Raw genomic sequence first — 13,558 nt, 5'->3', positions numbered from 1 at the left:
TGGATGTTTCAGCCCTTCCTGGATGTTTCAGCCCATCATGGATGTTTCAGCCCTTCCTGGATGTTTCAGCCCTTCCCGGATGTTTTATCCCATCATGGATGTGTCTTTTTTGGGCTCTGACTCAATGCGTTGCTCTCCGGCAGCCTGTCAGACACGATTCTTTATGCTTCAGTGTGAAACTGAACACTAATCTGACAAACTCTGAGCTGCTGACGCTAATCATGCAGGACGTCTTTTCTTCTGCTTCACTCCAGCGTTTTGTCTCCTTTTCTCTCTTTATCCTCCTCGCCGCCCTCCCTCCTCCTCCTGCACATAGAAACTTTCCCTCTGGTGGGTTTTGCTGTAAATTTTGACCTGATTTTGCTTCAGGAAGAAACGCCTACAGCGACAGAAGCCTGGTGGTTAAAAATAATCCATCTGATGTTTCTGTGGGTTCAGACATTAAATTTGTTTTTATTTACAGAAAAGTTTCCTGTTTTGTATGGAGAATGTGTTTACAGATGAAGAGAAGCTGGAATCTGACATTTATCAGGTCTGTTTAATGACGTGTTTACAAACACTTTATCATATAAACTGGTATTTAATAAGAGATTTGTCCTTTTTATTCTTTATGTCTTAAATTTCTCATCTTGAACTTCCTTCTGTTTGTTCTGAATGAGCTGAAGCTGTTGGTTCTTGTTTGTGTTCGTTAGATTCTGACTCGTTCCTTTAAAGACGGATTAGTTTTATCTGAAATACGAGCATTAACCAGTTGTTTTCAGCCCTCCAGGCTCAGCCACATCAGGCCTTGTAATGAACTTTTCCTCCTGGGTTTCCTGGCTGCGGCCCCGGCAGCAGGTCTGGCAGCTCAGTTGGATTTTGGCTGCAGTTTCAGCAGCGACCCCCGAACACTTCAGTTAGTTTTCACTCCCTGAAAGTTTGTGTCCTACAAAAAACAACTGTGTCCTTCCAGGTAATGTTTCACTGAAAAGACCCAAAGTTTTCCTGCTGCTGCTGCTGTTCATTTAGTTTTGTCCTTTTAACGAACAGCTGTTGGCAGATGTGCAGCTTTTACTGCCATGCCTGAACAGGAACCATGTGGAACTTCACCCAGGTTGTGTAAAATTACTGCAGATTCAATCTAAACCTCATTTCTTTTACATTTGAGCCACCTGTACTGTCATTTATAAACAATTAGCTTAGAATCAAAGAGCACCTCTGACTCAGACAGCTTCTTCCTTTAAAAGAAACAGCTGTTTGCATTAAAATGACCTGACAATCGACTGCACCTCAGGTGGTGTCTGCCGACATTCAGACACAGAGTTCAGGCTGAAAACTGAAGCAGGTGAGATGGTAAAACGGGCCCTCCAGTGACGCTGCTCGGCGGCTCCAGGTTAGTGATGCTGTGATACCTGAGCTCTGTACGCCTGAGAGATGAATCAGAACCCCTGCAGCACCAAAGTTCCCCTCAGACACTTCCAACCCGTTCAGATCTCTGATTCGGAGCTGTTAACCTCAAACACTGCGAGCTGCTTCCTGCTACAGATGTGCTGCATCAACATGCAGCAGAGGCTGCAGCTTTCAGGAAAACTGTTTTCTTCAAAGGTTCAGAGAACGAAACAACGGGCATAAAGTTCTGTTTCCTGAACCTGCGTCTTTGTTAAACCTTCAGTTCAGTTTCATCGTTCCTCTTTCTTGGATCATATGTGATGCATTCAGGATATAAAAACAAAAAGGAAGATTTGAATGTACCTGTCTCACAGGTCAAACTGTGAAGTAAAAACTTGTTTCTGCTAAATGAACCTGGTTCTGGTTGTGACTGTGGTCATGAGGCGAACAAGTTCTGTTTCGTTAACAGGAAACCAGTCCAGCGGCTCAAGACTGAGACAGACGAGGAGCTGGAAAACCTTTGGGAAACAGCTGGAAATACGAGTGAAAAAACTGCTGGAAATCCACTGGAAAACAGCTGGAAAGACATTGGAGAACCTCTGGAGAGAAAACAAAAAAACATTGGAAAATAGTTAGAAAAATCTAGAAAACAGCTAAAATGGCTGAAAACCATCTGAAGTGGAGCTGAAAACACCTGTCCTGATCTGCAGAAACGCTCGCCGTCAGATTCTGCTCCTTCTGTTTCGGTTTGAGCTGAGATTTCTCTCCTCACATCCCTCAGACATCAATAATCTCTAAAAGAGCGAGCAAAGCTTTAAAGTCATTATTTGTGTTTGTTTGTGTCCCAATTAGGAGGCAGAGACTTCACCCTGACAGGTGAGTGCAGCCACGCTGAAACTGGGCTCAGACGGATGCTGATTAATGGCTTCATTAAAGGAAGATGAACTGTGTGGAAACGTGCGACAGCTCCGTGTTGGATCGATACCCGAGCATCAGAGGAAACTCCTCCTCGTTCCGTCAGGGCTGCTCCATAATTACCCGACGCCGGCGAGGAAACGCTGATGGATTTCTGACGAAGAACTCAGAGAACAAAGATCTTCAGCTGTTTCTCTGCAGCAGCTGTTCTCAAAACAAAGCAGGAAGTGGATGTAGTCATTCTTCAGGTGTGACCTTCAGGCTGCGCCTCTCTGATTGGACGGAAGCGTCTCCCTGATTGGACCAAAGCTCCTCTCTGATTGGACGGAAGCTCCTCCCTGATTGGACCAAAGCTCCTCTCTGATTGGATGGAAGCTCCTCCCTGATTGGACCAAAGCTCCTCTCTGATTGGACAGAAGCTCCTCCCTGATTGGACCAAAGCTCCTCCCTGATTGGACCAAAGCTCCTCTCTGATTGGACCAAAGCTCCTCTCTGATTAAACAGAAGCTCCTCCCTGATTGGACCAAAGCTCCTCTCTGATTAAACAGAAGCTCCTCCCTGATTGGACCAAAGCTCCTCCCTGATTGGACCAAAGCTCCTCCCTGATTGCACCAAAGCTCCTCTCTGATTGGACCAAAGCTCCTCTCTGATTGGACCAAAGCTCCTCACTGATTGGACGGCAGCTTCTCTCTGATTGGACGGCAGCTTCTCTCTGATTAGACCGAAGCTCCTTTCTGATTGGACGGCAGCTCCTCTCTGATTGGACAGAAACACCAGGTGTTTTATAGTAAAATATTACCTCCTGTTGCATGATTGCTCACCTGCAGAAACAGAAAGTCCTGAGTTTTACAGGTGTCTTTAAACACATCAACAAATCAACCAACCGTCCAATGAACGAATGACTCGTTCAATGATTCAATGAATGAATGAATCAAACAAACAAACAAAGCAATGAACGGATGAAACAGACCAGTCTTCCTTCAGAAGCTTCTTTTGTCCCACCAACGTCCCCTGCAGTAGATGGGTGATAAAAAGGCAAATGTTTTTATGAACATCTGGACCGTTGGACCCAGCGAGACGTTCTTCATGTTTTCATCTTGTCGGATTATCCAGAATAAAAACCAATCAGTCCGATTCTTTTCTTCTTCTTCAGCTGTTTCACTTTAATGAGTCTGATTGTTGGAAATTCAGTTTTTTTTCTGCTTTTCTGAAACAACTTAAAGAATCAACAAAGAATCCCAGAGGAACTGGTCTAAAAGTCAATATTCTCATTGTTTTCAGTCAGATTTTCACAGAAAGTTTGTCTTTCTTTGTTTTTCAGGTTTTCAGGTTGTAAACTCCTGAATTCATCCTTTTCTGCTGGAAACAAAGAACCACAGTTTGGTCATTAAATGACACTTTTAAAAAACATTTCTCTGTATTTCTCCTCTTATTGTTGAAATATTTTAGCACAGGCAGCTGTTTGTTTTCAGATATTTTTGCCAAAACAAAATGAAAATGTTCCAGTAAAACCTTCATTTTTGGTCCCAAACGCTGACAAACGAATGGTCCCGGGCTGTGACCCCGCCGTCTCCTCCGCCACCGCTGCTGCTTTCAGACACTCGATATCGTTAAACGTGACAAAGACTTTCAACCCCCATCAGCAGGAGGTGAAGCTGCAGAACTCTGTGCTTCAACAGACAAAAGACAACAAAACCATTTAAACACAGAGTGACCTCTAAATAAATAAAAATCATCTTTATTTAACTGAATTTATTTCCACAGCTGACAACAAACTCTGATGTGACATTTCCTGCTCCATGAAGTCCCATCAGAAGCTCACCTCTGAGGTCACATCATCTGTTCCTGTCAAACGTGTCTTCATGTCCTCTGCAGCTGAGCAGACATCTTGCAGGACTCGCAGGTTTCAGGTCGAAATCAGTTTTCCTCGCTGAGAAACAGACCCCACCATATTTTCCTGTTCATGGTCAACTCAGTGACTGCAAGGAGCCCAAACCATCAGCCCTCCACCACCGTGCTGACAGCTGCAGTGCATTCTGGGTAAACATCTGTCCTCTGGTCTGGTTCTGCTCCAGAAGTCTTCTGGTTCCTTCAGATGAACCTAAGTGGAGCTGCCATGTTGTTTTTAGAGAGAAGACCTTTGACCTTTGACCTGCTGACTGAGGCCTGTAGAGTCTCTGAGATGGAGCTTATTTGTGAATTCCACTTCTGAATAATCTTCCTCTCTGTAGAGTGATGGACTCCAGATACATGACCTTTGACCCTTCCCAGGTTGATGGGCAGCAGCTGCTTCTCTGAGGTCATTGCTGATGTCTTTCCACCCTGGTGTTGTGTTAACGCAGATGAATTTAGGTTGATTTGTTTGTTCAGTTTAAAACAGTACAGAAGGTTTCTCGGTCTCTGACTTTGTCTCCAGCCTGATTTCTCCTCCTCTCTGTTTCATTTTGTCACTTTTGTTTCTGTCCTTAACCTCTGTCACCTCCGAGCAGACAACACCTCCCTCAGCTCCTCCCACTGACGAAGACAAACCTAAAGAGGTCAAGATCCTAATTCTATCCTGTCAGAAATGATTAAGATTCATGCATCTGTGGATCACCTGAGAGTGTGAAGGACATCAGAGCCGAATCTGTGATGTGGGGCGACCCAGCTGCCTCTCAGTCTGACGACAGCACTTATATGGAGATGATTAAGAGCACTTCTTCAGATAAAAGCCTCCTTATAAATCCTGAGCTGACAATTGTGAGGCTCTGAGTGATGGAGCAGGGGAGAGGAAGCTGTCAGCAATGAAATGAATTCATTCTCTCTCAAAAGCAGACTCTTTCTAGGAATATGAGCCAAATTTCTGCCTTTGAGTCATTCAGTGATTCAGAACTAAAACATGAACTATTGTTGCAGCATCATCTTCATTACTCTGCTTTTATCAAAGAAAGCTCCAATATTTACCAGGTTTTAACAGAAAACAGCTTTTATTTTGGTACTTTTCATCTAATATGTTACTCTTTGACACATATCCATCCACTTCTTTACCTGTTTTCCTGTTCAGGGTCTGGTCAGGGTTCAGGGTGGGCAGCTGGTGCCTATCTCCAGAGGCGGGGGACATCCTGGGCAGGTCGCAGGTCCTTCACAGGGCACAGTTATAAACAGTTAGGTGAAAAACTGACTTGCAGGTTGTCTGTTCACACTGGATCCTGAATAAAGACGAGCAGATAAACCCGTTCTGATTGCAGGTTGTCAGCAGCTGATGGACGTCTTTATCTGACCTCCTCCCGTTTGTCTTTCAGGCTTCGACGCCTACTTCACGTCCCGAACGCTGGAGAACAACAGGAGGAACGTGTGGTTTGCAGAGTACTGGGAGGAGAACTTCAACTGCAAACTGATGAGCTCTTCCAAGAAGGACGAGAGCAGCAGGAAGTGCACAGGTTGGTCGGGCTGAGGGGAAAATGAGCCAATCAGAGAACCTGTTACATTATTAGTGTTTGGAACAGATCAGCTTCAGCTCTTCAGTAATATTTTTGTTTGGATGGTAAATGATCTGCACTTATAAAGCACCTTTCCAGCCCACCAGGTCACTCAAAGCTAATCTGAATAAATCATTCAGCAGAGACTAATCAGTGCTTTAATCTCCATTCATACACCGAAGGTTTTCCCTTTCCTGGAACTACAGTGAAGTTTTGAATCTAAGACTTCATACATGTGACCACAACATCTGTCAGGTGGACCAGGCCAACAGAAATCACAATGACCCTCAGGAGGGAGGGCAGGGAGACTGATTTGTGTGTGAGTTCAGCTCATGGCAGTTTACAGCTTGAAACTCTGACCTTCTTAGTATCAACAGTTTTGACTGAATTCAGATCAGTTCAGCTGAGGTTCAGACCTTCCACCTGTTGCAAACAACATCTTCTCCGTGGTTTGGTAGATCGGGACTAAGGAGTCTCTGGTCTCTGAGGAGGAGCTGAGGAGGAGTCTCTGAGGAGGAGCTGAGGACGAGTCTGGTCTCTGAGGAGGAGCAGAGGAGTCTCTGAGGAGGAGTCTCTGAGGAGGAGCTGAGGAGTCTCTGAGGAGGAGCAGAGGACGAGTCTCTGGTCTCTGAGGAGGAGCAGAGGAGTCTCTGAGGAGGAGTCTCTGAGGAGGAGTCTCTGAGGAGGAGTCTCTGAGGAGGAGCAGAGGACGAGTCTCTGGTCTCTGAGGAGGAGTCTCTGAGGAGGAGCAGAGGACGAGTCTCTGGTTTCTGAGGAGGAGCAGAGGAGTCTCTGAGGAGGATCTCTGAGGAGGAGTCTCTGAGGAGGAGTCTCTGAGGAGTCTCTGAGGAGGAGCAGAGGACGAGTCTCTGGTCTCTGAGGAGGAGCAGAGGAGTCTCTGAGGAGGAGTCTCTGAGGAGGAGTCTCTGAGGAGGAGCTGAGGACGAGTCTCTGGTCTCTGAGGAGGAGTCTCTGAGGATGAGTCTCCGAGGAGGAGTCTCTGAGGAGGAGCTGATGAGTCTCTGAGGATGAGTCTCTGAGGAGGAGCAGAGGAGTCTCTGAGGAGGAGTCTCTGAGGAGGAGCTGAGGACGAGTCTCTGGTCTCTGAGGAGGAGTCTCTGAGGACGAGTCTCTGAGGATGAGTCTCTGAGGAGGAGCAGAGGACGAGTCTCTGGTCTCTGAGGAGTCTCTGAGGACGAGTCTCTGAGGACGAGTCTCTGAGGATGAGTCCCTGAGGAGGAGCAGAGGACGAGTCTCTGGTCTCTGAGGAGGAGCAGAGGAGTCTCTGAGGAGGAGTCTCTGAGGAGGAGCAGAGGACGAGTCTCTGGTCTCTGAGGAGGAGCAGAGGAGTCTCTGAGGAGGAGTCTCTGAGGAGGAGTCTCTGAGGAGCTGAGGACGAGTCTCTGGTCTCTGAGGAGGAGTCTCTGAGGATGAATCTCTGAGGAGGAGCAGAGGAGTCTCTGAGGACGAGTCTCTGAGGATGAGTCTCTGAGGAGGAGCAGAGGAGGACCTGAGGATGAGTCTCTGAGGAGAAGCAAAGGAGTCTCTGAGGAGGAGCAGAGGAGTCTCTGAGGAGGAGTCTCTGAGGAGGAGCAGAGGAGGACCTGAGGAGGAGTCTGGTCTCTGAGGAGGACCTGAGGAGGAGTCTCTGGTCTCTGAGGAGGACCTGAGGAGGACCTGAGGAGGAGCAGAGGAGTCTCTGAGGAGGCTGCTTGTGGAGATGTTTTTGTTTTCAGTAGTAAACAGAAACTTTCGACCTTTCTGAACTCCAATCAATGATGTGTTGCAATTAGTGAGTCAGTGTAAAGGTGTGGACAGGCCTTGAACACTAATGGACTTGTTCTTTTTAGGGTATTGATTGAAGACACAAAAGAAGGAATTATCTTGTCTGACTTATTTTCCTTTGTGTCACTCTGCCTCGTTACAATCAGTCCCCTCCATTATTCCCTGTAATTTCCTGCTCTGACTGATTGATTCTTGAAGATATGAACTTTAGAGGCATTCACAGCCATTTGAATTAATTTGTTCTACCTAATTTATTGTCAGAATTCCCATTTCCCTGAAACGGTTAGTTCTCCTTTGTTTGCCATCACTTCCCTCCCTCCTCACGTTTTAATTCAAGCCACAGAGATGTTGGGATCATCTTCCCCCCCAGAACTAAACATGCAATTACATTATGAAAGCGCCTCCTGCGCCATTTCAGGATGATTGACTCTAACAAAGCAGCAGCAAGGAGAAGAGACATCAGCTGGGAGTTTAACTCTGAGGATCCATTCAGACTTACAGCGACAGTTTGAGGGAGATAAACAGAGGTCAGAGGTCACGGCCAACCCTAAGGATCTCTGAGGCTGAGCCAGGCCATCCTACAAAGGAAGCTCATTTCAGCTGCTTGGATCCAGAAACATCCTTCAAACTTTACGTGACTGAGGTGGGCTTTGAGATCTTTAACCATTTTTACACAGTCACAGTTTAGGTTCATCTGGTGTAACGAGGAACCCAGAACCCGCCTTCTTTCTGAGAGGTACGATGAAACCCAGAACCCGCCTCGTTCCTGAGAGGTACGATGGAACCCAGAAACTGCCTCATTCCTGAGAGGTACGATGGAACCCAGAACCCGCCTCGTTCCTGAGAGGTACGATGGAACCCAGAACCCGCCTCATTCCTGAGAGGTACGATGGAACCCGTCTCCTTCCTGAGCGGTACGATGGAACCCAGAACCCGTCTCCTTCCTGAGCTTCATCACCTGGGCTTTCCCTGATGTAACGTTCGACAAAAGGAAAAACTGGTTGTCGTGTTATCCAGTGGATGGAAACATCTGTAACTGACCCGAGACTTCAGGGGTTTCAGTGTTTCTGAGAGTCTGATGGAGGATTTTTAAGGATCCAACAATAAGAAAGGAAATTTCTATTAACATTCCAGTTGGATGCCTCTGTAATCGTCCAGCTGACATGATAGATTTCAGCTCTGACAGTTTGTTCTGGCTGCAGAGCGGTGAGTCACTTATCCTCAGAGACGTAAATAAAACATGGAGCTGCAGAGCTGAGTGGCAGCTCGGAGTCTCAGTGACGAGTTCTGCAGCCCCACAGACTCGGGGCTCAGACCTCTGACCTCATCAGGTCTCTGTGAAGATGATAATGAAGCAGTTTGCTGCCTGCAGACACAAATACATCCCTGAACTGGAGTCCTGTCACAGACTGACAGTTTCATATCAGCTGGTTTCCTGTAAACGCAGCAGCCACACGTGACTAACAACTGTTCATGTCAGTCGGTTGTAATGCGTTTAATTTGAACAAATATGGAGGATAAAAAGGCTTCTGGCTCGTGTTTCTCTGTGTTTCATCACTTTGTCTGTGCAGCGTGAACAGGAGGGAGGCAGAGCTGCAGAAACAGGAGCAAGCAGACAAAAAAAACCTCTGAGGAGGAAACAGGAGTCACAAACAGACTCCTGAATGGGCTCTCCGAGCATTTTTTAAATATTTTCTTTGAATCATTTTTTATTTTAACTGGAAGTGTAACAAGGGGGGTCTGTGGGTTTTAACAGTATGACACCATTACAACAACTGGGACAATTATTTGTGTTATTAACCCATTTCAAGCAGCAGCAGGGTGGGAGGAGCTCCTGACAGCTAAAATTAATCTGACATCTGCTGATCCACACATCCATTTGTCTGCTGAACCATGTGTTCATCTCCTCTCACTTCACAGAGGAGTCATGCACGATGCTCCAGCACCTGTCTTACACAGGTACAGGTGCATTCTGGGTAATGTAGGCTGTTTTTTTCTAACTGGTGGATTTCTGACTGAATGGTACATTAGAAAAGCAGCTGCCCCCCCCCCGACACACACACACACACACACACACGACAGCAGTGGCACTAGCAGGTTGCAGTAACCCTGATGGCTGGCGGTCAGCAGACGTTTCCAGCTTCTCTGCAGACCTGATAACATTCAGCTTGCCATGGCCTGATGGCTGCAGCCCCGATAAGATTCTCCCAGTGGGTCTGATGGGGATGTACGACTGAGGAGGAGAGATATGGACCAGTCACAGGGAGGAGGGAGGGGGGGCCGAGGGGCTCCCGAGATGAGATAACATTAAGCTGTGGGTCACTTTGCCTCAAGCTGGGGAATATGGAGGGCTGGAGATGAGAGTCAGGACTCGGGGGGATTTCTGCACACAGATCCCATCGGCAGCATCTTGTCTGACCTGCAGCCTGATGGCAGCAGCTCCTCTGAGTAACACCTACTGATAACTGCAGCTCAGGACACCTGAAGAGCAGCTGAAAGTCCAAACATGAACCAGCATAAAGGACTGACTTCATCCACCTGCAGAATTTAATGTCCAGACTTACAAACACACACATGTTCTGAGACAGAAGCCAACACAGAGTCAGCAGCTCAGAACTGAGGAGAAAACAGTTCTGAGTCCAGGACTACAGGGATCTGGACCTGAGTCCATGTTGGAACCTAAACCAAACTTTCCAAATGGATACATCTCCTCCGTAATGAACAACAAACACCTTGTGCTGCCAACAAGTAGGCTGGAACAAATTACCAGCAGAAGAGCCTTTAAATGTTACAGACTGTTCAATCAGATCAGCTGATCCTGACTGGTGTCTAACCTAACAATCACAATTAGTTTATTAGCTGATTTAGTTCAAAGATGGACGGTGCACATTATTCATCTTTCAATGTGTCATATGGAAGCACACAGACTCATTTTCATCTGCAGATTCTGGAATTAATGAATTAGTGAAGAAACTTCAATTACAACTCAAAAAACTGATTCACCTGTTAACTGTCTGTTACCATGGTAACAAAGGCTGTAAACCCACCTGTTTCTGTCTCCACGTTAACGGAGGCTGTAAACCCACCTGTTTCTGTCTCCACGGTAACGGAGGCTGTAAACGCACTGAGTTTTGGACCAGGTTCAGTTTCCAGATCAGAGATGAACCCATGTTGGTCCTGTGCCTTCTGACTAATTTCATCTTTTGCTTCCTGGGCCTTTTGGTAACTCATGAAGTTTGAGTCAAGATGAGATGTTCATGATGATCTCTGGATTCTTTGGGAAGTTCAAACATCTGATCAGTGAGGAAGCTCAAACTGTGAAATCTTCCTCTCGTCCTTCATCTCTTTTTAGTTTGAACCATGATGTTTGAGTCTGAGTTGCCATCTTCTCTCTTCCTGTTTCAGGTCAGGAGCGCATCGGCGTCGACTCCAAGTACGAGCAGGAAGGGAAGGTGCAGTTTGTGATTGACGCCGTGTACGCCATGGCCCACGCGCTGCACAACATGCAGCGGGACCTCTGTCCTGATGTCTCAGGCATCTGCCCGGAGATGGAGCTCGCTGGAGGAAAGAAACTGCTGAAGTACATCCGCAGCGTCAGCTTTAACGGTGAGTGGACCGGTAACTCCGTCCTTCTGCAGCTCATAAAGTCTGCTTTCAGGCTCTCCGTGCTCCAAGGCTGCAACGCCTCAGAGTGAATAATATCCACCTGACCGGCCCGCTCCTCATCGTAAATACACAGGCTGGAAAAGTGACTTTCTTTTTTAAACCTGCTATCATAATAAATCTCCTCCTGATGAGTGAATAAAACCCACAGTTCAGATTTTCTGAGAGCTGCTTGGAGGGTTTCCCTCTGCAGTTTTACAAAATGCACAAAACAAAGCAAACAGGATGTCATTAAAGAGCTGAGCTTGTTCCAGGATGAGGAACCTCAGGAAGTCCATCAGTCAGCAGGTTTGTAAACTCAGATGATGTATCCTCTCAGTAAGGGGGAATAATTAGACTTTTAGTGGCCTGAATCACAAAACGACGCCTCAGAAGTCAGTGAGTGACTCTGCCAGCAGCTGAAATTTCATTCATTTGGTTTCCAGTCAGAGCAGACTTCTGGAGCAGAAACTGCTGCAGGAATTTCATCATGTTTTCAGAGCTGCTGGCCTTCAGAGATGTTTCAAACCAAGCCTCCAAATAAAATGAGGCAGTATTACTTCTACTCTGAGAGAGCTGCTGCTGCATATCTGAGCATATCTAAATCTGGGTTCAGTCCTCTGATTTTTCTGATTCTGATGACTGAATCTGCAGCAGCCGTCGGCTTTCTGAAGCTTTGTAACGTTCAGCTGACCTGCTTCAACCTTCCTGCTCGCAGTTTAAACTCAACTGAAGTTCAGAAACTCACAACAGAAACTTAAAGAGACACAAAGCAACCAGTATGAGATCCAAGACAACAATGTGTTCCTCTTGTTGAAGAATAAAACATTTTTGCAGGTTTACACATTTACACTTAATGTGTTCCTGTGCTTTTTTCCCCTTTATTGAATATTTTAAATCAATAATGTTTGTGCAGTCAAAAAGCATGATGGAGTGAAAATACTGGGAATCTGAAACTGAGACTGAGACACTCTGGGACAGAGATGAAGTGGTGAGGAAATGTTAAGTCAGATCATTAGCGCCACCTATAGGTTAGTTCAGCCGTGATGCAGGCTGTGTAAAGACCTCACAGACCAAAGAACCGGACAGTTCTGCTCAACGCAGCAAGTCTCCCCTGCTTCCCTGGCTTCATGGCGAGTACTGACCCCCACAGATGTTGATCAACCTCCTGACATCTGGAAGAAGATTTTGCTCCATCAGATCATTTGGACGAGAGAAACACAATTTGTTTCCTCTCTAACACGTGCACCTTAGGTCGGCTGGTGGTTCTAAATAGACTGTAGGAGTTCACCAGAAACCTGAGCAAAGTCCACCTGAACTTTCATCTGGATAACAGCTGGAGCAGACCTCTGTCTCCCCACCTGAATCTGAAGGATCTCTGCCTTACTGTCCTGCACAGGAGTGGGTGTATAATGATTTGACCCTGTGTTGCAGTGGTACTGGAACCTTCTTCAAGAAGAGTAAAAGTGAACAATAACTGACTAAATAAAAGTAATCCTAAAAAGATGACAGAAAGTAGATAGTGAACAGTGAAAAAATATTCAAAACCAATAAAAATAGCAACAGATGGAAATACTTATAAAGTGAAATATTGATAACAGAATAAACTCCACATTAAAGGTTTTCATCGTTTTGAGCAGTTTGTCAGTCTGATTAAATCTGGAGGCTTAAAGTAAACATAAGAAAGATTTATTAAAAATGAAACACTTTTTAAAAAAACAACAAGGTGGTGAAGAATCTGACAAAAATCCCCTAAAGGACAAATTCCAGAGTTTTAGGAGGATGTTTTTATAAGATGTGGATCCTGAAAACAGGCTAAATAAATGTTTTATTGCTGTTTTAAGACCATAAATGGTGTAAATAAAAAATGAACCCTTCTTAAAGGTATTTAAAGAATGCATTATTTTCAAATTGACTTTTTAGGGAAATCTTTACTCACTGAGCTGTTCAGCAGGAAAACCAAACGTCTGCATACCAGAGTAAATGTGAGACACGGTCTGACCATTTAACCGGTTAAATAAAGATTATTTTATAATTTGCAATAATGAGCCATTTGCAGAATTCATAATATTATTCTGCAGGGTTTCTGAGCTGTGGAAATCTTCCCCCACAGAGCCTCTTTTATCAGGTAATTAATTAACAAAGAGCTCTGATGTGGACTGAGGAGGTGCTGGACCCACTCAAATCACTGAGTTCGAATCCTTCTGCTGAACTCAGGAGGCAGCGATCAGCTGGTCTGAGCTTCAATTAGACACGTCTGAGATCAGATCTAACCCACCAGGAGTCCTGCAGACAGGTGCATACTCACACGTTACACCAGGAGTCCTGCAGACACGTGCACGCTCACACGTTATACCAGGAGACCTGCAGACACGTGCACGCTCACACGT

General features: G+C 45.8%; 1 protein-coding gene across 5 annotated transcripts in view; it reads left to right on the top strand.

The window, feature by feature from the left end:
- Positions 1–13,558, top strand: part of LOC108251226 (metabotropic glutamate receptor 7) — a 69,038-nt gene that overhangs the window by 29,808 nt on the left and 25,672 nt on the right. For all 5 annotated transcript variants that reach the window (XR_005233091.1, XM_037975358.1, XM_037975357.1 and 2 more), the window contains exons 4-5: positions 5,565–5,702; positions 10,932–11,132. Coding sequence is in view for 4 of the 5 variants with exons in the window: in XM_037975358.1 (XP_037831286.1) it covers positions 5,565–5,702; positions 10,932–11,132 (339 nt within the window). In the remaining variant the exon portion in view is untranslated. The remainder of the gene's footprint in view (positions 1–5,564; positions 5,703–10,931; positions 11,133–13,558) is intronic.

Source organism: Kryptolebias marmoratus, linkage group LG4, assembly GCF_001649575.2.
Source record: "Kryptolebias marmoratus isolate JLee-2015 linkage group LG4, ASM164957v2, whole genome shotgun sequence".
Taxonomy (NCBI): Eukaryota; Metazoa; Chordata; class Actinopteri; order Cyprinodontiformes; family Rivulidae; genus Kryptolebias; species Kryptolebias marmoratus.
This window is presented reverse-complemented; position numbering and strand designations above follow the sequence as displayed.